At 49.9% G+C, this 27,489-nt stretch overlaps 1 protein-coding gene across 1 annotated transcript in view; it reads right to left on the reverse strand.

Annotated features, from left to right (window-relative positions):
- Positions 1-27,489, reverse strand: part of WTIP (WT1 interacting protein) — an 86,607-nt gene that overhangs the window by 20,205 nt on the left and 38,913 nt on the right. Inside the window, exon 3 of the mRNA XM_066194946.1 lies at positions 4,874-4,941. Within this exon, the coding sequence (XP_066051043.1) occupies positions 4,874-4,941 (68 nt within the window). The remainder of the gene's footprint in view (positions 1-4,873; positions 4,942-27,489) is intronic.

Here is a 27,489-nt window from a genome sequence, read left to right on the forward strand (position 1 = left end):
TTCTCTTTGAGGATTTATGGGCAGAGTTCCTCCAGTCTTACTGAAATGGATGAACAGCTCTAGATGGAACTTTCAACAACTAATGACAGCCAAGTTAGCCAGGGGCAAAAACCAAGCATGAAGAAGTTCAGCCTAAATGATTAAATTTGGCAAAGTTTTAAGACAGTGAAAGAGAAAATCTTGAAAGGGGAAGTTTCAGATGACCTTAATGCAGAGCACTGCAGACTGTGGTGTGTGTAATAGGTTATTTCCAGAGCATCTGAGCGTCTTCCAGTAGTGCATTAAGCAATGTAACTAACATCTGTCACGAGGTTCATTTTCCCTCTCATCTCTTCCCTCGAGGGAAATTCTCTCATTTCTTAACCTCTACTGGACCCCCACTCAATAATGTTCATTACCTCAAGAGAAAAAGGAAAAGCCTATCAAAAAGAGGAAAAAAAGAAAAGAGATAGATAGTAGATCTAAGATTTGGGCTGCTTTGGTGACATTTTTAAAGTGGCTTTTGCCAAGCAAAACAGTATTTAAAAAAAAAAAATCTTTACATGATATTTAAGCATAGAAAAGACAAATTAAAATTATTTTTCCTTCACCCATGATTATGCAGCAATTTATCAACAAAATGAAACATGAACATCTGACTGGGATTATTTATTACACAGTAAGGCATTTATTTTTTGTTCATTTCACCAGGAACAGTGTCTCTGTTATGGCTCGTTAGCCATCTGTGTCCAAAGAGCTTTCAGGAAAGGATTAAATTGTCATTTGTTTTATTTCCTTTCATGAAATAACTCTCCTAACAGGGCTGGGGCAAGACTTGGGTATTGCTGGACTTGTTACTTTAAGGTGGCATTTAAAGGAGTAACTGGATCTTCCCCAGAGCTAAAGCAAAGCAACGTAAAGTCGGGGGGGTTGTTTCTGCTCTTTTTGCTCCTCACATATGCAGTATCCCACTGGAAATGGCACAGACCAGGCCATGTCTTAGGCAGAAGCAGAATTATCCATGGATTTGTTGTTTTAAATCTGATTCATTCACTTCTTTCAATTAGCCAATAAGGGTTTAAGCACTGAGAGAATGTGCAGCTAATCAGGGCTGAAAGCAGGAGGCTGACAGAAATAACCTTGAGAGGCAGAGGTATTCCAGGTATTCCACAACCTCCAGGTGCAGGGGATTCCCAGCCATCCATTCCCAGCCTCACAGAAGGCAGCACCGTGGCATCCCCTGCCCACCTACACCTGCACAAGCGGAGCAAAAATCTTCTGACACTTCTTCCCTGCAAAGAAAGAGCCAAATAAGCCACCTGGTGTGGAGACTGTGCCCTCGGTAAGAGCAAACGTGGGGAAACTCTTTGCCAGAAGGATGCAGAAGGGTGTATCTTGTGGCTCTTGCAGGGGCAGTGAGTGCAGGGTGTCCTGGGGCAGCCTCACAGCCTCACCAGCACCAGCTCACTTGTGACCTGTGTCCACAAGTCAAAAGCACTTTTCCAAGGAAGGGGCAGATGTGGGAAGTTTGATTCCAGCAGCTCCTCACTCCACACTTTCAGTGACTGATTTTTTGGAAGGCAAAGCTCCCAGGCGCTCGCTGTGCTTGCAGTGACAGCTGTGTCCAAACGTGACCTGCACAGGAGCTCACAGCCACAGTGCCCATGAAGAGACCCCTGCAGCAGCTGCACCCAGCGCTGCCTGGACCTCGAGGGGGACACTTTAGCCAAGGAGGGCTCTTCCAAGAGCCAAACATTTGAAAGGATCAGAAAAAGGGTTTTCTCAAGGTCTTGACTTCAGGGACCACATGTGACACTGCAGTGAATTCCACACACCACCTTTGATTGAGTGGAAGATGATTTGTCCTGAGTGAGTGGTAGTTAAAGAGCCAGGTATCCCACCTGAGCCCCTGACTGCAGCTCTGGAGACTGCTCCAGCAGGAGCTGGTCTGGCACAGCAACATGCAGAACTGCAGGAGAAATAAAATACTGACATCTATAGGATGTTCAATATTTCTAGCAGCTACAATAGGAAGAAACCCATAAATAATATCTATTCTTCACTAAAATTTTCTGCATTCGTTCACATCAAGAGCCACTTCAGCTTTTCTGCCCATCACTGTTCAGGTGCCACTCACTGCAGCCCCAACAGCGCTGCGTCCTCCTGGCCTGGCCTGCAGGGCACACCCAGGGATGATGGGGAAGAAGCTCCTGCAGAAATGCACGGGATGAACAGAGGCAGCAGTGGGGGTGGACAGAGCTCTGCAGGAGTGACAAGGGGAGGGAGTCCCCTCCCTGCAAAGGCTCTCCTCCAGGTACCAGGGAGGCTCCAGGTGCCACCGCCTGCGTCCCCCACCGAGAGGACAGCAGCTTCCCCTCGGGATGCCTCCTGCTGGGAGGCACATGAGGGGCTCATTCGGGCCACTGCTGCCTCGGTGGCACCGTGAGCAAGGAAACATCGACCTCTCAGTCTGACCCTGGCACTCCGTGGAAGGTGCAGCCAGGTACACAGAGCCCGTTGTCACCTGGGTGTCACCAGTGCCCCCAGTGGGACAGCACTGCACCTCCTGCCCACATCTGCTGAAGCTGCTCTGCTTTCTAATCCTTGCTGTGTTTGAAACAACCCGGCCACGGGCTGTGACCCCGCTCCCGAACCAACAGGAGCATCTAATTCTCCTGATCAATTCCCAGGCAAACAAAAGCCAAGGAAAAGGAAGGACACCCAGGGCAGGCAGCATTTTCTTAGCAGCCATACAATGATAATGCAGTTAGACTGCATCTGTTTACATTCCCAATTTGAAATGATCTTTTTCTTATCTTAACTTCCCTAACATGCCACTACCATGGTGTCGGCAGGGAATCCTGCTGCACTGTAGTGGAGCTGCGCTAAAGAACTGCAGTCATGGCAGAGACTGAAATTCTCAGTTATACAGGAAAAGCATTTCATTTTCTGCTCGGGACTGAAAATGCCTCTTCTCAGAAAGGATTGAGGCTTCCCAGTGTTCAAGAGGAAGACCTGGGAAGATGATGTAATTAAAATAATCTCCTTTGAATAACTATTTTGCAGCCTTCTCCTTTCAACTTTGAGAAAAGCTTTGTGCTTTCCCTGTTCACAGAACCCTAAAATAGGCAAGGTTGTTTGATTTCATCAGTGATACCAGACAATTCCTGGGACTCTTGCTATGACATTTGCTCAGGGGAGCTGAGAGAAGATGCAATTACTTCCCGAGAAGCAGTAAGATTACCACAAGGAGGGACAACGTCAGAATTTGGTTTCTTTGTTGACTTACACATTGTCCTTTCATCTGCTTCTCCCCCATCCCTCTGCTATTGGAAATCTGCTAAAACACACCGGTGGGAAGTTTGGGCTTTTAAATCTGTGCCTTAAATGTCCCAACAGTTCCCTAACTGGCAGAAAGTTTATTCCTATCAGGTCCTTACTCTCGGTTTTCCTGGGAAAATCTCTGCAAGTATCTTCCTTCAGAAACCCACTACAGATCATGCCTGAGCTAAAGAGGATCCCCCCCACCCCATGAAAACGGAATGTTCTCCAAAAGATTAAGATTTTTAGATTTAAAATTCTTGTGTTTAGGCTGAAATTACAAGCTAATAACAACAATCATGTCATTAAGTCTGGATGAAAGGTTTTGATCATGAGGAAAGTACATTCCAACACAGTTCAAATGAAAAATCTCAAAGGTTTGAGCCCCTCCCTCTCACACTCCACCTCCTCTCCCCCTCCCTGTGCTTCTGCAGAAACACAGTAAAGAAAGAGCTGAAAAAAGCAAGGAAGAAAAAAGAATTTTCTCTCCAGAATGCAAGCAAAACAGCAACAAGTTTCAATTATAACAAGATACTTTTTTTCTGCACAAAACACATTTTGGTTTCTTTTCCAACAGGCTCCAGCTCACAGTAAAGGTGTAACATAAAGGGAAATACCAGCTTGTATTTTAGGAATTTCCATGACTTTTATGGATTGCATTGATGAGAAATGCATTTGTGCCCTTTGAACTGCTAGTAACAGTTTTGTTGTGGGATACACTTTGAACAATTCCTTTGCACAAAGCATGATTATATATTCATTAGAAATGGAAAGTCGTTCTGGAAGACCCAAGCTTCTAAATTAATGGTATTTCAATAAATAAGGTGGCATAAATTCAACACACTGATTGTCCAATTCATCTTGCTCGAAGCTAAAATACATCATTGCCCTCTAATTGCAGTTCCCAGCCACGCCATCCTCTTCATCGTAATTCTAAATGGTCTGCACTTATCTAATCATTAGTGGTGCACTGCACAACCCTCACCCTTCACTGCACGAATATTTTAATTTTGGAACAACACAGCTCAGCAACAGGCTTCATTTTTCTTTTCCTGGCTTGGTCTCTAATAAAGTAAAGCATTTACCAAAGCTCAGTGAGCAGGGAGAGAGCCTGAGTTGCCCCTCCATGGCCAAGAGTTCCCAGCTAATCACAAGTGAGCCCCACAGCCCCGTGAGCAGAGCAGTGATTAAACTGGGCCTCAACAAAGCAACCTTGTGCAGAGCCCTGACGTGCTCCCAGCACAAACCTCTCCCTCCTGTTATGATTGGTATTCCCCAGATGTTTGACTTCGAGCTCAGGCTTGGCAGGCGAGTCTCTGTGGCTGCAATTCAAGTCCCAAGCTCGAGCAGCTCCGTGTTTATCCTCGTAATTTACACTTTGTGATGGCTTATGGACAGTTATGTCCTTGGTTTTACAGCCACCACTTCAAACCACGGAGTCAGTGGCAAATGCTTCCCAATTCCACCACTGGCAGGAGGCCCTGCATCATCAAACCATCTCTCAAAGCAAACAAGCCAACATAGAACAATTTGCTTCAGAAATAATTTTAAAAACGCCTGAAATCTTACTTACTAGGAAGTCTTCTTCACAGTACACCTTGCCATTGACATTGTAGAACGCTTTTCCTCGTAATCTTCTCCCTGTTAAAACACAGGACCATCAGAATTTTGTTCCTCACCCCCAAATCCAGTTGTTCAGGACGCAAAGTGAAAAGCACACCCCCTGCACCTGTCTGTGGGGTCCGTTCCTGGCCCCTCTCTTCCCTGGAGGGTCCATCCAGAGTCAGGGCTGAGGGTCAGGCTCTTGGCTCTATCTGGCCTTCCCGAATCAGGTACCAAACCTTGCCTCAGGTACCAACTAAATGTTACCTTTAAGTGCGGGTTATGGAACCCAGCTGATGACATTTCCTGAAAAACTTACAATCCAACCTCAAAACTGATTTGGGGGAAAAGGCTCCTTGGAAAATTGAGACAATTTTCTTGACAGGTAAAATCCCAGCAGGCTCACATCCACTGCAATCAACAGCAGCAGCATTTGTCTCCAAAGGACTACACAAAGGATACTGCATATAGATGTTCCTGCCACCCTCAAATTTATTAATAATCAATGCCACAGCAGTTCCCTGAGACACTAAAGCAGTACAAGGCACAAATGACGGAGGGAAGGGCAGTAAAATCACACGGAAAACAAGAGATTTTGTATTCAAGTTTTGACATTTGCCATTTCATTAGCCTGTGCAGAACTCGACTGACAAAGCCTGTGATAGTCATTAACTGATAGCTCCCTTTACAGGGGAGAAACGCACAGCAGACTCCGGAGAGTCCCAAGAGAAAGGATTCAAACCAGGAATTCAAGAACCACCACCAAGGCCAATCAGTCTGTAGATTCAGCAGATCAGAGCTGCTCTGTTGAAAGCAGTGCTGCTTCGCCAGTGTAAAACCAAAGAGGGAGAAGGGAAACCACACTCATCCCAGCTCACCTCATCCCCACTCTGCCAGGTGCCACCGGCCAAAGCTGCCCAGCCTGTGGGAGCTCTCAGCAGCCCTTTGCAGCCCCAGATGGACAGTGACTGCCTGGGGTGAGAGGAATTCACAGGGTCAACAGGTCCCAGGTCACTGCTGGAGCTTCACTCCATGGGATCAGCCTGGATGTCTCTTCCAGCTCCACCAGAAGCAGCACCCATCTCCCTGAAGGGTTTGACACTGAGGGCCGGTGAGCTGAGCCAGCTGGCCAGCACCGAGGGGCAGCAGTGCTCTCCACGGTTTCCATAAACAATGTTGAGGAAAATATGATTAATTTTCAGTGTTTGAAAGCGCCTTTTACATGTTGCCACTGTGATCTGATCCTGGGAAACAGTGTGTGGCACAAAGGAGCTGGGATGTGGGCTGATGCTTTTGGGAAATCACATGCTGCATGGGTTGTCTGGTGGTTTTACTGTCATGGCTGAGGGAAACGCTTCTTTTGTGTGCACATTCTTGGACTGTGGATCTCACGGGCTGCTGTCCCCATACTGCTGGTAGGTGGAGTCAGCTCCTGTTTGTCTTTCCAGCCATCCAGTGGCTCTGGTGGGGACCAGGACTCTGGTGATGGGGGCAACATGTTCATCCCCTCTGAGAGTCTTAGTAAATCTGGGCCATCCCCTGACCAGGGAACAGGGCTGGGACAGCAATCAGGGGACCTTGGGGCCTCTTCCAACTGATGCAGAAGCAACCACATCCAGCTCTTCCCTCCTGCTTGTCAAAGCTCTTTTTAGACCTCTCTAGGGAAAGGTAAAGTACATGGAAGGAAAGGAAAACAGAAAAGAGGCCAGAATGGCTTTGTAAAGGACATGATGCCTCTGTCAGATCCAGCCTTGGCACACAACTTGTCTTCAGCTGGTGGCCATGAAGCGCCCGCCCAGAACAGGGGCCTGCCTTGGATGTGCTGATGCAGCATCTCCCCCGTGCTCACTCACTGCAGAGCTGGGTGTTTGTGCCAGGGGAAGGATCTGGCCTCACTGGCTGTCACCTCAGCACACACCCACCGTGGTGAGAAAGCAGCAGAGGTGAGCAGGGGCAAATCCCGGCGCCGGCTGCCGGAAGGATCTCTGGAGGAGAGCAACGTGACAGTGCAGGGAGGCACCAGCATGTCCTGAGGAACTGCAAAAGGGGCAGCAGGGCCCCGACATCCCACTCTGTACCCCAGCCTGCCAGGGCTGAGCTTGATAGGGATGGCACAAATCCTGCTCTGGTTCTTTCCCCGGCTCAGCATCGCTGCCAGGAGCCAGCGGGGCCAGCGCTTTCCTGGGCCGGGAGGGAGTGGGAAGCCTCTGATCCAACAAGGCAAAGCCAATGTTCTGGAGTGCCTCTCACACACATCAGCTTTGGCAGCGGACTGCCCTGTGCCCGGCCCCATTGTGAGTGTCCCCATCAGATCCCTGCACTGCCGGGATCCCTGCAATGGTGGGATCCCTGCAATGGTGGGATCCCTGCACTGCTAGGATCCCTGCAATGGTGGGATCCCTGCAATGGTGGGATCACTGCAATGGTGGGATCCCTGCACTGCTGGGATCCCTGCAATGGTGGGATCCCTGCAATGGTGGGATCCCTGCAATGGTGGGATCCCTGCACTGCTGGGATCCCTGCAATGGTGGGTTCCCTGCACTGGTGGGATCCCTGCAATGGTGGGATCTCTGCAATGGTGGGATCCCTGCACTGGTGGGATCTCTGCACTGGTGGGATCCCTGCACTGGTGGGATCCCTGCACTGGTGGGATCCCTGCACTGTCGGGATCCCTGCAATGGTGGGATCCCTGCACTGGTGGGATCCCTGCTCCCAGCCCACCCCACGAGCCCCATGTGCTCAGCACAGAGAGCTGCTCTCCCTGCCCTACACCTGCCACCTGTGTACCACACGGCACTCCCAGCACACCACCTTTCAAAACTGAGGGAAAACACCATCTCCCCCATTTTTCAGCTGAAAATAAAACAAGACACCCATTAGGGAACTGACTTGCCTAAACTCATAAAGCAGGCAAGCAGCTTGCTCACATGATAATGACTATTACTAGCAATGGTTAGTAAGATTGACAGGCCTTTTACCTTAGAAGAATTTCATTCAGGGACTGTACAATAATTATCTCATAAACAAGAAAGAGCAAGTTATCCCTCAAACAACCATGGATGCCTACATAGGCTTTTACATCCTGCATTTTAGAAATAAAGGCAAAAGTGTGCATTCCACTGCCCTCTGGAAGGGTTGACTGAATGACAGCACTGACCATGTCAGACACCACCCTCGGAGTGCCTGGGCACCATGTGCAAACTGCAGTCAAGAGGGAAGTGCTGGCAATCGCAGCCAGGGAGACAGGAATCCAGAGCGGGGCAGTGCTGCTGCCCCCAGCCCCAGGGGAGGTGCAACGCCCCGATGTTGGGATGCCTGCCCCGAGCTCCAGGTGCTGGACAAGGGGGCTTCACCTCCCAAGGTGCTGGAGCAACTCAGGGGCCTGCACAGCACCAGCCTGTTCTGTGTAGCTGTAGCCTGTTACTGTCGATGAGGCAGAAATTGCGAGTAAAATTCCCCTGATGTTCCTTCAGCCGGCTGAGCCAAGCACCTGGCCAGCCAGGGGAGGTAACATCACCCTGCCCACTGGCACACGGGCCCTGCTGCTCGGCTTTCCTTTGAACGACTGCGTCTAGCCAAGCCTGGTTACTATTTGCTTCCATAATATTGAAACAAAAAAAAGTCAAGAGCTTCTGACAAAACTTGATGCAACTTGCTGACGGCTCATTACAATAACAATGAGCAGCCCAGCGCAGAGTTCACCAGTGTGGGGTTTCACAAACACTGCACTTGGTTCCTCCTCCTGCTGGATTCCCACCTTGGCATGCCTGCCCTGTCAGACCTGTTTGCAGCAGCAGCAGCGGGGAAGCAGCTCCGTTTCACACCCAGCAGAGCAGCAGAACAGGGAATGAACAGGGAATGCACAGGGGATGAACAGGGGATGAACAGGGGATGCACAGGGGATGCACAGGGAATGAACTGGGAATGAACAGGGGATGCACAGGGAATGCACAGGGAATGCACAGGGAATGAACAGGGGATGGACAGGGGATGCACAGGGAATGAACAGGGAATGAACAGGGAATGAACAGGGAATGCACAGGGAATGCACAGGGAATGAACAGGGGATGCACAGGGGATGCACAGGGGATGCACAGGGAATGAACAGGGGATGCACAGGGGATGCACAGGGAATGAACAGGGGATGCACAGGGAATGGACAGGGAATGAACAGGGGATGCACAGGGAATGCACAGGGAATGAACAGGGGATGCACAGGGAATGAACAGGGGATGCACAGGGAATGAACAGGGGATGCACAGGGAATGGACAGGGAATGGACAGGGGATGCACAGGGAATGAACAGGGGATGCACAGGGGACCCAGCCCGGGAGCCACCCGGCTGTGTGCAGGCTCCTGACACCAGCGCAGCCTTTGGGGAGAAGCCCTTTCTCCCCCGAGTGCTCTTCAGCCTGGCTTCCCCACAGAAAACAAAGCTTTTGCACTACAAACACCTAACTCCCATCTCCTGCCAGCCCCACCTTGGAGGGGGAGCGAGCACCAGGCCAAGGGAGTTCCACCACCTCGGGTGGGAGGCAGAGAGCTCACCAACACTCCAGCAAACTGCAAACATTCACGAGATAATCCAGCAGATAATAAAATGAAAGCTAGAAATGACTCTATCCCAAGGACCGATCACAACTGGTGACTGCAACCAGCATGACAAACATCCAAAAGAACGCAGGTCTGTGGAACTCTTAAAAAATTTTTTTACCAGTGCTTTAGACATTTAACAGTTTTATAAGTCTCTGTTATTTAAGTGCGTCTATCAATTACTTCCTGCACAGTTTTTATCTCCTACATGTCACAAACTAGAAGGAAGGAATGGGAGAGCTGTTCCTTTATCAAAGGATTCAACTCAAAGACAGCTTGCCAAAGGAAAAATGACCCCCAGTTGACACAGGCTGTCCACAAGTATTCTCCCCAGTCTCCACCGCACTTTGCTGGGTGGTGAAAACACACCAGCCAGGAAACCAAGATGGAGTAAAACTTTTTTCCAAAGCTGTTTCAGATGCTGCTCCAGGCCCCCATGGAACAAAATGTGAACGAGCCCAGGTTTTACAGTCTTGGGGACACGGCCCAAAGGAGCGCTGGAAGTGTCCTGCCCCCTCCCCTCTGGCCTGGAAAGCATCTTCCGAGCCCTCCCTGCCGCTGCTGGCCCTGAGTATTTGCCTGTGGGGAGATCAGTTTATCAATCACAGCCTTCAGTGGCAGATCTCCTGTCGCACACAGGATGGATGCAACCGGATCAGGGGCTGACACCCCCTCGCGCTGTAAAACAGGAGATAGGAATGTCTCGCTGTCACAGCAGGGTTATTAGACCTAATTACTGTTCGCAGCGTGCTTTGAAGTTGAAAAGTGCCAAGCATTATTATAATATTTTAAGTACTTTGATGATTGAAAGCACACAACCCTTTGGTAATCATGATTTAGCAGTACTGTAAGGCAAGCAAGTTCATGTGAGAAGCCTGCATTGTCTCCGTGCCTGACGCTGCTCAAAGACAAACAGCTCCCCTCTGACATCATGGGAATGCTGCAGCCCCAGCCCTGCCTCCCAGATAATGCCTGGTGCATCCCGAGATTACCAGCGTGCTGGAGAACCCACCGAGCACCCCCTCACCAGCAGCATCCCTCTCGGGTGCTCTCCACAGAGATGTGCCTCTTTCAACTTCATGTGGGGAAGTTTCAGTGTTAGAGGGGACAAGGACTGAAGTGAGTTCAGTGGTAGGTATCACTGCTAAAGATAGGAAATTCATTAAAGCAGAGCTAATTAACAGCCCGAACAGCCCAAGTTAACGCCGGATATCACTTCAGCGGCTGCCATTGCTGTTGGCTGGGGACACGGCTGTGCAGCACAGAGAAGGTGCAGGCAGTGGCCAAGCCACAGGCAGCTGCAGGACCCGGCAGGGTGGCTGTCCCTGCCCTGCACAGCACCAGGGCCCTGCCAGAGCCCCCAGCACGGCCGTGCCCTGCTCCTGCTGGCTAAGGGGCACCCAGGAGCTCCTGACTTGTCTCACTGCGGCAAGACAGAGCCACAGCATCCTCCTTTAACAGCTCTTTCTGGAGGAGAAAAAATAATCTCACACCGCTTCTCTCCTAGAGATTCCTCCTCCTTCCTCTCTAATGAACTGTCAGCGCTAAGGCTGATCAGGACACACAGGGAAGATCTCTGTGCTCTGGGCGCTCTGGTCCATGACTTGCCCAGCTTCCTGAGTGTGGCAGCCCGAGCTCTTCATGCCTGGCTGACCAAAGAGCTGTGCCTGTTTTAGTTAGCAATATTAAACATGGACCTAATTGCTTGTTAACTGCTTCAGATGCCATCTCTGCAGTGACTGATGTGACACCAGCACCAGCACTTGTCTCATCCCAGCACCTTAAGTGACAGTCTCCCAAAGCCTTCAGACTCCAGTGATGCGTAAACACACACAGAGGATTAATACACATTTGCTCAAGTATTGCCCAGCTACCTTAACAGTGAAGGAAAACTCCCACGCATTGCCCCAAAGCCCTGTGCAAGTGGAACGAGACACAGAGTGGCTTGAGCTGAGCAAACGCTTCTGCCTGCCCACTGCCCACCTTGCCACGCTCTCCATCACTGCTCAGTGAAATGAAAACTTTTACCAGGCCAAACCGAGCTTTTGTTTCGCAAAAGGCCCTGGCTCTTGGTCTGGGGCTGCCTGGATTGTGGCCCGTGGTGCACCCAGGGGCTGCCCACACTCCCAAAGACACTTTTCCAGCCCAGGGTCCTCCCGAAGGTCCTGCCCACAGCAGCATCGCAATGGGCACCTCTCCCTCCAACCTCTGACACACACACTGCAGCTGCTCTTGGCACGCAAGCGGTGGCTGTCCCTCTCACCTGTGTGACACCACCTGATGGCTGAGGAACCGGGACACGCAGAACTCAGAAGCTGAAGGGGAAGTGAAACCTCCAGAACCCGAACCAGTTCTCCACAAACCCCTAGGCTGGACTGCCACTATTTCTGAACAGTGGAAGCTAAATTTTAAGTGACCAGATGAGTCCAAGAAGTGAAACTTCGCGAGAAATACCAAATTTTACAAACACAATAAATAATTGAAAACATTAAGTACTAACAAGCCAGCCCTGCTACCTCCTCTGCCCAGACATCTCTGGCTAAAATGGGAGCAGAATTTCACCCGGGAGAATTGTTTCCTTTTAAGCAGTAGAGGAGGTTTGCCTGCCTAGGAACCGAAGATGCGCCAAAAGAAAACAAAAGCTTCTCATACTTTTTCTTTATTTTTTACCATTCCTCTTTCACTCACACGTGAGTTTGGGCCTGCAGTTCCCCATCCCTCCCTCTGGCTTACACCGCCTCTCTGCACAGAGGTTTTCTTTCCACAGGGCTTCTGCCACTCCACCCACTGCGAGCCGGGCAAACCGAGGCCGCTTTAACCTCTCAGGAACTGCTAATGACATCCTTCTCCTCGGTCTCCTACAGTGGACTCACACAAAGCCACCAAAGCACAAGCTCCGCGCCGGGGACCCGTGATGAAGCTGCCACCGCAGTCAGAGTGCCAGGAGGGGACTGAGCTCCAGCCCAGCCCCTGGGCTTGGAGAAACTGCCCTCCCCCCACTGCCACGGCCCCCTCCCCTCCTCGTAATGCTCAGGCTTTGTGAGAGAGGGGGTGAATTTCTAGGGTTTTCAGGGGGTTTAAGATAGGGGAAGAAAAAAACCCAATGCCAAATTCCTTTGAATAGAAGATACCGCATGTTGGCAGAAGCCACTTTTCACAGACTCCAGCCGTTTGAAATCTGAAACACTAAAAAGTGGCTACTGTGGATGTGCTGTATTCTTCTTTTCAAAGCAATCTGGCACACAGTTTTGCTCCCCTGTTCCAGGACCCAATCCTGCATTCCTTTCACGCTCAGACTCCCATTGACTTTAAGGAATGCAGGATTGGATCCTAAATGTGTGCTTTACTCACACAATAGCTCCTCATGGTTACGATCTATTGAGAAAGGCACACTTTAAAAACCATTTGGAATTGCAGGCTCATCCGCAGGCCAGAATGCCTGTAAAGATCTCCCATTATTTCAGGAAAAATGCTCAGTGTCTGGATTGCACACACACACACACACTCACACGTTTTCCTGGTTTCAAGCTGCAGGCACAGCTTAGCTTGAGATGCATCAAAATATTTTGAGCACTGACCTGATAGCTCCTAAAGAAACCACGTGTAATTTTAGGCTTGGAAAAAAAGCAAAACTCCGGGGAAAGGGAAAAAAAAAAACCCACCAAAAACAAACCACCAAAGCAAACATATAAGCAGCTGAATCTTAAGGTCGGTTTTTCAGAGAACTTTTGTAAAAGCCTCTAAAAGACCTGCACTGGCTAGGACAAAACAGAGCCTTGCACTGCTATTTTTGAGGATGCTGTATATTGAGTTACGAGGCTATTACGATGCAAATCTCAAATGTACAAGCTTTTTACTCGGCCATAAACACAAAACAGTATACATTGTCCTTTCAGAAGAAAAGGTTTGCTGCTAAAATAGCAGAAGCCCTACGTAAATAACCAACATTCTTTCTGCCTGAGGTCACTGACTTGGCCTATTCAATTCCAGGCTAGTCTGGGATTTGACAATCTAAGCAGGGGAGAGGCCCTTTCCTTTTTTTCAAAAGAATGCTGGGATTTTATTTGAAATTTAAACTCTTGCAAACAAAAGGTGGCATCGTATGTTGGAGGCCTATGAAGGTGGAGTACAGGATGTGTATTGTTTTCTCCCTTTACATAGGTTCATTGAGGAAAGAGTATTCAGAGTCTGTGAACAAATTCTAATAAAATATTATCATCAGGTAGGCAGACACAGCAAGATATGAACAAACACTTTAAAGAATTTAGAAGACTCAATTGCAAGAAATATTGATGTGGGGAAAGGAGAAAAAATGGTTTAAAATGATCATTTAAATGATCATTTACAATAAATTATTTTCAAATTAATAATCAGAAACCATTGTCTAGTTTAAGTTCCTACAGTAATTCATATTTATACACCAAAACTGAGCTTTTCAGTGCGAATTAACCGTGGCTACAAAGTCAGCATTCCCTCTCACTCTCCATCCCCGTCGCTCTGCCCTGGGGAGGCAGATGGTAGTTATCTATTTTTCCTGCCAATGACCGTTGCCCAGCCCTTACTCGGACCCCCACAAAAGCACACTCTGGTGAAATACAATCATCATCTCCCTTCTGGGCCGTTCTCCAGGCTCTGCAGTGCCCTGTGCCACCTCTCCCGGCGGGAGCAGCCCCTGGCACGCCTGCACCGGCTGGGCTGGAGCTGCCCCGGGTACCAGCCCCGACAGAAAAAGGGCTGGCTGAGCTGCGCACTCACTAACAGGAGGAACAACCCAGATGAAAACACAGCTCTCCATCATTCTGACATGTTTGGAGTCCAAGGTAAACTCGAGACTCTCCTCTGCAGTTTACCTTTAACTGCCATGATGTCGAAGTGAAAAACTTCATTATCTTCCCTGGGGTTTTACCCCGTGGCAGCCACGGCACAGAAGGGAACACCTTTGTACCCAGGAGGTGCTCCTTTCCTGCATCCAACCCCCTGCATCCTGCATCCCTGCACTGGGCATCTCTGCAGGACTCAGCCCCCAGCCCCAAAGTGGGTGCTGAGGACACGGAGGGCACGTTTCTGAGGTGTGCAGGGCACATTTCTGCCCCAGCCTCGCTGCATGACTGCAGCTGTCAGCCTCCAGAAGGATTATGGAGATAGATAGCTAATGTCTTTTGTTACCTTGCTGGAAAACCCCACCTTTCTTGGCAGGGTATCCATAATCTCTGTGCCATGTTTACTCTAGTGTGGAATTCTCTCTTCCTTTCTGCCTCCTCCTACTCTTCGGTCAGGTTATTTAACCGAAAGGTTGCTTAAAGCTGCAGGGACAAGAAGCTCCCTGACCTCTGGCACTCCGGCAAGGCGTTCCTGTGCAGACTGCATTATAAACGCAGCAGATACTTTCAAGCTTCGATATAATTTGCTAAAGTTTAAATTGGCAGATGTTTCCTTTCTCTCCCACTTACATATTTATTCTATCCCATACCACCCATCAATTTCAGGGTTAACATATAAATTATTTCCACAGAGCTCTAGCAGAAAAACTTATGCTGAAAAAGGGTTTGCACAAACATAAGCCGAGTATGTATTTAAAAACAGAAATATAACTGCCTGCATTGATCTAACAGCTACTTTGACTCTATATATTAACATGTATCTTAAAATACATTACTCAACAAGCCGGCAAGTGTTAACACAAGAAAATGTAAAATAAAGTTCCAAGCGTACTTTAATTTAATGTTTTTCCCCCAGGGCTGGGTTTACAAATGCAAAAAAGCCCCAGCAATCCATGAGAGGCCTCCCCACCACTCGACAAGCTGGGAGGGCAGGGGGTATAACTCTTCCCGCAAGGTAGCTTCCACTGTGGGAAGCTTTCACCGTTCCATCACAGCCTCTTGTTCGTTATCAGCAAAGAATTTCAATTTTCCAGCTGCTGCCTGTAAGCCAGGACTTAAAAGAGTACTTGTCTTATCACACTATCCCAGGGTCCAAGTGCCAGCCCGTTCTATGGCAGAGTAAATCCATCCCCAAAGTGCGGCCCACTCCAGCCTGAGCCACCACAATGTCAGCAGCAAGGGTCCATCTATCGTGGCATCCTGTCTCCAGATCCGGCCAAGAGTGGAAGTTCATTGGGAAGGAGTACTACAAACAGGGCTCACACAGCTGCAGTGTTCCCAAGAATAATCTCTCAGCTTCCAGCAGCCAGCACTTAAGGCCTTCCTGCACCACAGGTTGCATCATAACTATTATGTTTAATAGCCTCACTGGACCAATTCTTCTCTAATTTGTCTAATTTCTCTATGAGATCATTTATATTTTTGGCCTCCCTATGGCAGTCCCACAATTTCACTGTGCATTGTATGAAACGTTCCCTTATTTTGTTTCGAACCTCTGCTGATCTCAGGCTTCTGTTGCATCTTAGAGAACACAGCAGCCTCTGCGGTCATCACCATTAGACTAAAGAGCTCTGTAAGTCAAAGTCTGAAACTTCAGCTGCACCTAGATATGAACGGGATCTCCAGCACAACTGTTATTTTTATCTAGCAGCATTCTGAGACTCTGCTCAGCTCTTCTTTTTACAACACAGGTGTGGACACACCCACATGGAACAGAGTCCCTGAACCAAAGTTCACACTGTGAGATCTCCCTGAGGGAGACAGGACCAACCTCCTGAGTTCTGCACTGCCCCAAGCTCCTGAGCAGCCTTTGTGAGGGGTGAGCTGCTGAGAAACACAGTGGGAGGCATTTCCTATGGGAACACATCCAAAAGAAGATGCTACTGCAGTCCAATCAGACTAAAGGAAGAAAATAAGGAAGAAGAAAAAAGATGTTTGGTCCTCAGTGTCATGTGGACATTCAGAGCAAGGCAAGAGCCCACTGGAGGCTCCACCTGACAACCAGCAAACGCTGGGTAATGTTGCTGGACTGAGGCTCCTGCAAAGCCCTCACCACTGCTACCAGCTTCTTTCCTGCAAGTCATTGTTCTCCATTCAAGTTCAGCCTCAACTAAAAGTCCCAGCTTAGCCAGGCTCTGAAGCAAGTAAGAGAAATCTGAACAAGAGCTGGAAGAGCAGGCAGGTTGTTGAATGCCATCTTAGCATGGGATGAGCTGCAGCCTCACCTCTCCTGACATACGAAAGAGTATGTTGAACAAAAGGAGTGGACACAGCCCAGTCCTGTGGCAACATGCGAGAGAGCCTCAAGGGAGATGAGCCATTTCCCTAAACTCTCTCCTGCGTTGTCTCACAAAAACAAGAATGGATCTGCAGGGTTCAGCTCCCTCACAGCAGCACCATGTGAGTCAGCACCCAGTGAGAGCAGCACCAAAGGGCGCTGCCGCTGAACCTCCACAGCCAGCAGGCCTTGGGAGGAGTCATGCCAGGAGAGGGCTCAGCAGCCAGCACCGACAGCACCCCATGTTGGTGAAACCAAGCTCACAGTGCACAGTTCTCCTTGAGCATCAGCTGTAACCCTTTTCTTCATGGGACAAGGGAAGAATGTGTCAGGGAGTGGTCCTTGGGTCCAGAAGCACGAAGAAAACTTAGAGAGGACAGTACACAGTGAAAAAAAAAAAAAAGAAAAAGTTCAGAATTGCAAAGTATTAAAGCATCTGCTAGCTTTGAAGGACATTCTTTGGGTTTAGATTATTTAGCCACAAATCTGAAAGACCGGCACAGAGAACAACTTTCCTGTTGCTCACACTGGTGAACGATTACACCCATGTTAATAACGTTACTTCAGATTTATCCTGGGTAACTTGGAAGAAAACCTCGCTAGGACCTTAGATATGTGTCTTAGACAATATTCCAGTATTCTGTGCTGTAAACAAAACAGAAGTGAAAATCACAGTTGTATTCAATTACTGAAACGGACTGGGGTTTGCTCAGCCAATTTGAAATCTAATCAAAGATCAGCCCTCCTTGGGCTGCCCTTGATATTGGGTGCAGGACAGGCCACAGCTTCCTGCAACAGGTCACATTAGTACTGAACCCACGAGGAGCTCCCAAGCCAGAGGGGTTGAATAGGTACAGCCTCCTGACAGTACACTCACTTCTTCTGGCACTCAGGTACAATAAGGATATTGTTCCTTTAATGCTTAGCTTTCCTTTTAAGAAGTATGTGAGATTTCAGCCAATTCTCCACAACGATTAGTTCAGGATGAATGTACTTAACTCAGGATTCAGCTGGAAAGAGCCCAAGTAGATGCAATCAATTTTCTGCTAAATCCACTTCCTTCCTCTCTTCTCTACCCAGCATGAGACATCAGCTCTCCACTACAGCCACTGGTGACTAAGACACTGCAAACCTCTGCCTTCAGCTATGATTCTATCAAAGCTGGTTACTCCTGATTTCCCCTGGTTTTGCATATCCTGTTCACTTGCCCAACATTTGGGCTAGGGGGAAAAAGCTCTAGAAACAAATATGAAAAAGCAGCTACAGGGTAAAGCACAAACATCAAATGCATTGGCTCCCATGACCCCGAAGTTAATCCCTCACAACTGCACAGGACCATCCGCAGAACTTCACTGATAAAGGACCTTCCCCTTTGTGCAAATTCTGAAACCTCCTCGAGGTTTCAATGCGCAGGTACTGTATGACCTGCCAGCTTCTGTGCTGCCGTATCTGTATGAGAACCAAATTATATTCACCATCATCTCCCAAACCCCACAGGACTTCAGAGAGAGCAGCCACTGGCCCCTCTGTGTGAACCAGCCTCATGCAGCAGGCCCCGAAACAGCACACTGTAACAACAGGGATGATTTGCTACTTGAATCTAAACAGGGTAATTAAAAAAAAAAAAAATCCCTTCAAAAACAAGCCTCAGAAAACATGATCTCTGGCTTTCACCTAAATACTTTCTTAAGAGATTAAGTAGATGATTTCCAGCCTTATTTTCCCAAGTGCATACATTCTGCTTTGTTAAATAACTCATGGAATCAGCAGAGCAAGTCCTGGTGGCTGTGTGTTCTTTAGGCTGTCTTCCCCTAGTCCAAACTTTTGATGGTGCTCCCCTACCAGTAAAAAATGTTTGCACATGCTTTCCAATACATCTACATTTACAGATGTAAAAATTATATACATCCACTTGTGAAGTATTTTCTTCCTGCACTCTAAAGGATCATCTTGAGCACTTGTCTGGGGAGCCTGCGCCCCACTTAGGAGACTGCTGCTTTAGAGACCACTGCATGGTTAATACTGATTCAGCAAATTGTTTCCATGGGTCTGAATTTACACTGTTGTGGTTCCTAAGGTCAGTAATCCACTGACTCACTCAATAAAATTATTTGCATTACTTCCAGGAAAAATTTTGCAGGCAGTGCAGTTGGAAGAGTGACAGTGTGGAGTCCCCAGGCAGCCAGGGGAGCTGTGTGACTGAAGTTCTGTGACTGTATCTTACTGCCAGGACATAGCACACTTGTGTTTTAGAGCACACTGACAGACAACTGCTGAGATATGAGTGAGTGGTCAAAAACGACTGCTAAATCCATTCCTGCTTTTAAATATGCACCAAATCAGTTGCCTTTCACTCTGCGCAGGCACAGCTGAAAGAGCTGGAAGGTGTTGGTGGCTGTGTGCTGGCACAGTCACCACACCAGCAGAGCCAGCCCTGCTGGCTGGAGTCAGAGCCACTGCTGATGTTACGTCTTCTTACAGCAGAGACTTTAAAAGTGTCTCCCCCCAGAATACCCTGCCTGTTTCTTGCCTCATCGTTCACTTTTACTGCCACTACTCCAAACACAGTGCAAGTTCACTGGAGTTGGGGAAACAAATAGTTAATGCTGGAAGGCTTTAGGAAAGAAAAAATCAGCTTGAGGGCTGGTGGAGAGGAGGAGAAAGCGCCCGGCCTGGGGGGGCACCCAGAGCAGGGAGCACTGCTGGAAGAAGCCCTTCCCCAGCCGCGGGGGCTGCCGGCAGACATGCCGGGCCAGGGAGCAGCAGGGGATGGCGGGGCCGGGATGGGCTGAGGGAGCAGCAGGGGATGGCGGGGCCGGGATGGGCTGAGGGAGCAGCAGGGGATGGCAGCGATGGGATGGAGCTGAGGGAGCAGCAGGGGATGGCAGCGATGGGATGGGCTGAGGGAGCAGCAGGGGATGGCGGGGCTGGGATGGGCTGAGGGAGCAGCAGGGGATGGCGGGGCCGGGATGGGCTGAGGGAGCAGCAGGGGATGGCAGCGATGGGATGGAGCTGAGGGAGCAGCAGGGGATGGCGGGGATGGGATGGGCTGAGGGAGCAGCAGGGGATGGCGGGGCCGGGATGGGCTGAGGGAGCAGCAGGGGATGGCGGGGCCGGGATGGGCTGAGGGAGCAGCAGGGGATGGCGGGGCTGGGATGGGCTGAGGGAGCAGCAGGGGATGGCGGGGCTGGGATGGGCTGAGGGAGCAGCAGGGGATGGCAGCGATGGGATGGGCTGAGGGAGCAGGAGGGGATGGCGGGGATGGGATGGGCTGAGGGAGCAGGAGGGGATGGCGGGGATGGGATGGAGCTGAGGGAGCAGCAGGGGATGGCGGGGATGGGATGGGCTGAGGGAGCAGCAGGGGATGGCGGGGATGGGATGGGCTGAGGGAGCAGCAGGGGATGGCGGGGCCGGGATGGGCTGAGGGAGCAGCAGGGGATGGCGGGGCCGGGATGGGCTGAGGGAGCAGCAGGGGATGGCGGGGCTGGGATGGGCTGAGGGAGCAGCAGGGGATGGCAGCGATGGGATGGGCTGAGGGAGCAGCAGGGCATGGCGGGGCCGGGATGGGCTGAGGGAGCAGCAGGGGATGGCAGCGATGGGATGGGCTGAGGGAGCAGGAGGGGATGGCGGGGATGGGATGGGCTGAGGGAGCAGGAGGGGATGGCGGGGATGGGATGGAGCTGAGGGAGCAGCAGGGGATGGCGGGGATGGGATGGGCTGAGGGAGCAGCAGGGGATGGCAGCGATGGGATGGGCTGAGGGAGCAGGAGGGGATGGCGGGGATGGGATGGGCTGAGGGAGCAGGAGGGGATGGCGGGGATGGGATGGAGCTGAGGGAGCAGCAGGGGATGGCGGGGATGGGATGGGCTGAGGGAGCAGCAGGGGATGGCGGGGCCGGGATGGGCTGAGGGAGCAGCAGGGGATGGCAGCGATGGGATGGGCTGAGGGAGCAGCAGGGGATGGCGGGGCCGGGATGGGCTGAGGGAGCAGCAGGGGATGGCGGGGCCGGGATGGGCTGAGGGAGCAGCAGGGGATGGCAGCGATGGGATGGGCTGAGGGAGCAGCAGGGGATGGCGGGGCCGGGATGGGCTGAGGGAGCAGCAGGGGATGGCAGCGATGGGATGGGCTGAGGGAGCAGGAGGGGATGGCGGGGATGGGATGGGCTGAGGGAGCAGGAGGGGATGGCGGGGATGGGATGGAGCTGAGGGAGCAGCAGGGGATGGCGGGGATGGGATGGGCTGAGGGAGCAGCAGGGGATGGCGGGGATGGGATGGGCTGAGGGAGCAGCAGGGGATGGCGGGGCCGGGATGGGCTGAGGGAGCAGCAGGGGATGGCGGGGCCGGGATGGGCTGAGGGAGCAGCAGGGGATGGCAGCGATGGGATGGGCTGAGGGAGCAGCAGGGCATGGCGGGGCCGGGATGGGCTGAGGGAGCAGCAGGGGATGGCAGCGATGGGATGGGCTGAGGGAGCAGGAGGGGATGGCGGGGATGGGATGGGCTGAGGGAGCAGGAGGGGATGGCGGGGATGGGATGGGCTGAGGGAGCAGCAGGGGATGGCAGCGATGGGATGGGCTGAGGGAGCAGCAGGGGATGGCGGGGCCGGGATGGGCTGAGGGAGCAGCAGGGGATGGCAGCGATGGGATGGGCTGAGGGAGCAGGAGGGGATGGCGGGGATGGGATGGGCTGAGGGAGCAGGAGGGGATGGCGGGGATGGGATGGAGCTGAGGGAGCAGCAGGGGATGGCGGGGATGGGATGGGCTGAGGGAGCAGCAGGGGATGGCAGCGATGGGATGGGCTGAGGGAGCAGCAGGGGATGGCAGCGATGGGATGGAGCTGAGGGAGCAGCAGGGGATGGCAGGGCTGGGATGGGCTGAGGGAGCAGCAGGGGATGGCAGCGATGGGATGGGCTGAGGGAGCAGCAGGGCATGGCGGGGCCGGGATGGGCTGAGGGAGCAGCAGGGGATGGCAGCGATGGGATGGAGCTGAGGGAGCAGCAGGGGATGGCGGGGATGGGATGGGCTGAGGGAGCAGCAGGGGATGGCGGGGCTGGATGGGGCTGAGCTATAGCCGAGAAGCAGTAACAGCACATAAGGACATGCACAGAGCCCTGAACAGGAACGGGAAGGAACACAGGGTTTTGTGCACCCATAAAAAGAGCCTGAGGAGACAGTAAGAGCAGGACAGTGCACAAAGCAGCGAGGGACCCCATCACCAAGCACCCAGCGCTGCTGTGACACCGGCACCCCAAGGCATGAACCGCCAGAGGAGAGGGAAGGTCTCCATGGGACTTGAAACCCGGTCCTCCAGGCCTGCCTCCAACACCACAAGGCAGACAGCCCTCATGGGGGATTTTGGGAATGGCTTCACAGGGCCCCAGTAACCTCAAAAGCAATGGAGTTTACCTTGGGGATTTTAAACAGAGTCCATCATGGTCAACAGCCTCCTGGGCACCCTCCTGCCCCAAAGTGCCTCTCCCAAACAGCACGAGGCCACCAGAGCAGTGGAAAAACCACTGGGCAAAAGATACTTTGAGAGGATGAACAACACTGCCTGCCCCACAGGCTGCCAGGCCTCTCCAGTCATGTCACACACAAACACAAAAACACTGAAGTTACATCTTCACCCGTCACTTGGCTTTGTGGGACATGGGACAGAGACTGAAATGCTCTTTCCAAGTCCGGCGTAAAGGGTGGGTTATTCATCGCCCAGGAACAGCCATTTGGTGGGTGAAATGCTGAAGCCCCTGAGCACCCACCACCCAAAACAACGCTAGGAGGTTACTCTGGCCCTTGACCACAGGACACAACCTGTTCTCAAGTCCCCAGTGTCTGTGAGAAATGGAGCGAGAGGCCCATGTGTCCAGCAAATACTCAACACCATTCCCAGAGGAACCTCAACACCATTCCCTCCTCACTCCTTGCATGCCCCGAGCCTGCAGAAATGTTTGGGACAGGTGAGGAATGTGGAACTACACCTGAAGTTATTACACTCCTGCTCTCTGCACCACTTGAAGAAAATAATCCTCATTAGTTTGAAGCCAGGAGAGCAGGTAAACCCGCACAAGAGGGTGGGTCAGCAAGGTCAGCACTGATTTCCAGCCCAGCACCAAGAGCACAGCACACGATCCATCAGACACCAGTCCTGGGAACTGCCAAAGGGAGCCACTAAACTCCCTATAAAGAGAGAAGCGCTGGATATGGACGGACTGGATGCGGACCGCTGGTGAGGCCAGGGTGGGGTTTGCTCCAGGATTCCTTTCAGAAAGCACTTACTGTACCTAACTCAAGACTGTGGGATCAAGTTTGCAAGCGTGACAGTTGCCTATTTTTACTTGTGTCAGTTCAGTGCAGGGCACCCACGTGTAGGGTTCATGCTTGTAAGATAATAGAAATTTCACAAAAAACCCATAAAGTAATTCCTTACTGTTTCTGGCATGGTGTTCACAATCAGCACCATATTGCAAAATCACACAGTTTTTATACAGCTACAGGGAAGAGACTCACCTGGGGCAAAGCACAGGATTACTGTCAGTGTGATGAGAGCAAGCTCCTGCTGCCCAGCTCAGAGCTCACACTGCCCTCCATGAACTCAAGACTACCCCAACACTAACTGAAACGGGATTTGGCCATGAGTGACGATAAATCTAGAAAGTCCCAGAAGTTTTGGTCAAAGTCAGGATTTTCAGGAAATGAGATATTTATTGGAAGCAAGGGAAAAAATAGCTTTCTGGCCAAGATTGAATTTACTGAGTTTCTTCCTGTTCTGTGTTTTAAGGGAGTGAGGCAGTGAGGGGTGGTTGGAAACAAGAGCTCTTCATTACCTGGGTTAAAATGAGCTAAAATTTTCTGAGAATTCCAAGGAGAGGAGAAAACATCCACTGCTGGTAAATAACTCTGACCTGTAGAAGAGAATTTACCAGAACCAGGCTGGTCAGTCTGTAACAGTAAGTTTATAAGCAGGCAAAACATTCAGGTCATGTCAAATACCAGGGGTTACCAAAGCACTTTCCTTGGTGCCCAAGGCCAGCCCACTGCCGCCATAATCGGCCAATCCTCCCGAGTCCTCTCATTTAAATGAGAAAAATTTATGGTTGTTTATGTAGGCTTCATGCCAAGCCTGTTTCTCTGATAAGCTTCTCTGGTGCATTTGTGTCTCACATCCGATTTAGAGTCCTCTGAATACTGGAGACAGCATTCCTTGGATACTGAAAATAAATTAAAAACACAACGTTGGGCTTGGACAGAGGAATGGGAACGCTTTTGACGTGGCCCAGGCACTACGGGCTCTTGGGAGCAGTGCTGGGAAAGCAGGCTTTTTAAAATCTTGCATTAGTCCATTTATTTAATGATATATAATCCTCAAACTGGTCCCCCATAAACTGTAAATACACATTAGTTGAGCAAGTAATTAGTTTCAGTAGCATGCGGTAGCAGCTGTATGGTTTGGCTGCCAGACACTGCAAGTGTTTCCTCCAGCAAATGCATCTATTTGTGACACAACAATAAGTACTGAAATATTTACAAAGCTTCTCACTTCTCCGGTGCTTTGAGCTCAGGATCTCCACATAATTTCAAAATATTGAAAGCAGCACAGTATCAGGCAGGTGAGGGAGGTGAGAAGGATTACGTCCACATGGGCCAAGCCCAACGGGCAAGGTGATCTGTCCAAGAGGACAAGGAAGCCTTAGCGAGCGGAGCAAAACCCTGTCCTCTGCCTCACTGGGCTGATCCACTCCTTGGTGACCACCAACCTACCAGTCCTCTCAGCTAAGAATTTTCCCTCTGTCGTTTGCCAATATCGTCTGCCAGAAGAAAGCCTCAAACACACAGTGCTGAAGACTGCTGCAACTGCATGTTTTATAAGTGTGAAGACAAACTTCAGCAAAAAAATAATTCTTTATTTTGTTTCGTACATGGAAAGATTCTTATGGGAAAGAGCTTTTCTAGACCCACAAGAAGTCAAAGCATCCTTAAGGTGAAGAGTGGCAGTGGAAGCCTTTGATCTGTAAAATGAATTTGCAAGGTAAAACCCAGGCTGCTTTCTGGTGAGAACTTTAATGTGTTTTCAGGCCATACAGACAACTCTCCTTGGAAATAAGCAGTTAACAAGAATTAAGGATGAGACTGTAACCCAGCGTGGACAGGGGGCATGGCTGAGGAGCCAAGCCAGAGCCCTCCTGTCAGACAGGGAGGTGAAGGCAACAGAAGCAGCAAAAACCAGATTTCCTGATCCTGCTGCGTCCTCTGCTAAGAGCTCCAGTCCTCATTAGGCTGGGCCTGCAGAGCTGGACCGAGAGCTGGCCTGGCAGGAGGGGAGAGGTCCTGTCCCTGCACTGACACCAGAAAATAACAAGTCCAAGACTAGAACCAGTAGGAAAACGGGTAACAGGAATAAGAATAGAAAACTATTTTGAAGTTTGGAAAAGGAGCTTTGCTGGTGAGGAAGGACAGGGTGAAGTTTCCATGGCTGCAAAGTGGTATAATCCTGCCTCCTTGATATGGGGATGATGAGCTGGCAGCAGTCCTTAGACACTGGGAATTCCAGGAAAAGCCAAAGACACGCATAACAAATCAAAATGGGAAATTACCAGGCTACAGTAAGATTTCAAACAGTGCCAGAGGAGCTCACTGTTTTCTGGAGAAAAAGGTACAGACAAGGAGTTAAGATCTTGATTAAAGTTGTGCCTCTTTGGGATGGAAAACAAAAGATGCCCACACAGAAATAGTAAGAAAGTTTAAATTCTTCAGTAGCAGAGCAGACACATCAGAGCAAATGCAGGCAGAAAGATGAAAAAGACAACACATAGGGAATGGAAAACTTCCCACAAGATGTATCAGAGACAAAAACTGAAGTTTAATCCTTCCAACACACCAGGAAAACAATAAGGTGATCGCCCACAGACCACACTTTGGTCAGTCCAGAGCAGCAATGGTGCAATCAACTCCACGGGCAAGGAAAGGTGGAGAGTCACCCAAATGCCAGCAGAGGAGCCAGGTGATAGATGGCTTTAGGATAGGCTCAACACCTGAGAGCCTGAATGTGTTTATACACATGGACAGGTTCTGTATGAGGATAACGTGCTGAGACAGGCACCAGGAAAGAAACCATCCATTGGTTGGGGGCAGAACAGACTCCCTGAGTGCTGAGGGACAAAACTGACTAACTGCATGTGTGGATATAGAATTGACTCTTTGTTGAAGCACTGATGATGGTCTGCATTGCATAAGAAAATATTTCAGAGTTTAGTTTGCAGGTTTAGTTTTCAGATGAGCAAAGATCAAGGACACCACTAAAGCATTTTTTTGCACTTGGCAAAATATATAGGGACAATGTACAGGAGAAACAGATCAACTGAATTACAGTTGAAACCCTGTGTTTCTCCTTTAATTTATTTTCTTCTCCACTTTTTCCATCCACCTGTTCTTTGGTAACATTTAAAAATTACAGAACCTGGAAATGGGAAAGAGAAACATCTGGTGACAACATCAGTGACTTGCCTGTGCTCTGTTCTGGATTATCTGAATATCTTCCCTTTTGAGAGACAAACTCAAGAGCAGCCCAAGGGAATTTCTTCTTTTGAAGAAACTGAGGTGTGTTCCAATAAAATATTTTAAATGGGTAGAGGGGAAGGTAAGAAAAAAAAAAAAAAGAGTAGAAGGGAAAACTGAACACCCAAAAGATGTGGGTTTCAGAGAAGACCATAGAGACCTGCAGATAAAAGATGCCAATAAGGAAACGGGGAAATTTGACCAAATCTTGTTACTCTAGACAATAGGTGACATTTCAGACCCACAAAACTATGCAAAGAAGTGATTAGGTTCTCTGGAGTTTTTACAGAAATAAAAACCAGAGACAGAAACCTTGTTAATTAGAGCGTATTTTTTGTACTTTATGTGTTTTCCAACCCTTGAAAGGCGCTGTCAGTGAATGGTTCCACATTATGAATACAAAAATGTTGTGGAAGGAATACATCTATGGTCAGTCAATGAACACAGAAGAAAGTTTCCGTCATGAGTTGCCAGGCAACCCCCACCAATTAAAATAACCATCAAAACCCGTATATTTCATGCTGGAATCATTAATAGCAGAGTGCAATTACAGCCTTTCAAGGAAACAAGGAGACAGGGACAAACCACCAGTCAACTATTGATCACACAGCCTCAGATCATCAGAAATAGAGGAGCATTTCCCAGCTCCCTGTCAGCCAGGTACTGATCCCACCACCTTTCCCTGGGGCTGAGTCTCCAGCTCTACCACGGCTGCTGAAGCAGCTCTCAGAGAAGAGTGGCACTGTACCAAGACACACACATCCCCTACCAAAAAAAGATTTAAGCACACGCATCTTCAATATCTGGGATGTCCCCACGGAAGCAAAGTAATCAGATGAGACACCCCTAAAAAAACAGGTTCTCTCCTAGAGCTGAACTGAATTTAAACTAGTCACAGAACTGAAAACGTCTCATGATGTAATATTTACAGCATAGTCTGTAGAAGGGACCCAGCAATGGACTGCTTTATTTCCAGCCCAGCACACAGAGCAGTGCCCTGCTGGGCCAGAGCTACCTGGGACAACAGACAGCAATGCACAGAAATACAAAATGCCTCCTAAAATGTAAAACCCAACTACATAAATTTTAAATAAAGGAGAGTTTCTGTGTTTATCCCACCTCAGACATTTCTGATGACCCTTTTCCATCCCACTGTTTTTGTTCTTCTGAAGCCTGGGATATTATCAGACTAACCACGGATCAAGATAAAACATTTTCCTAGCAATCAGTACCCAAAAGTACTTGGGCTCTTACATGGGCTGGTATCCAAGTTTGATTTTTAATTAAAAT

The sequence above is a fragment of the Chamaea fasciata genome, unplaced genomic scaffold (genome assembly GCF_029207755.1).
Source record: "Chamaea fasciata isolate MVZ Bird 193981 ecotype frontalis unplaced genomic scaffold, bChaFas1.0.hap1 SCAF_12, whole genome shotgun sequence".
NCBI classification, from domain to species: Eukaryota; Metazoa; Chordata; class Aves; order Passeriformes; family Sylviidae; genus Chamaea; species Chamaea fasciata.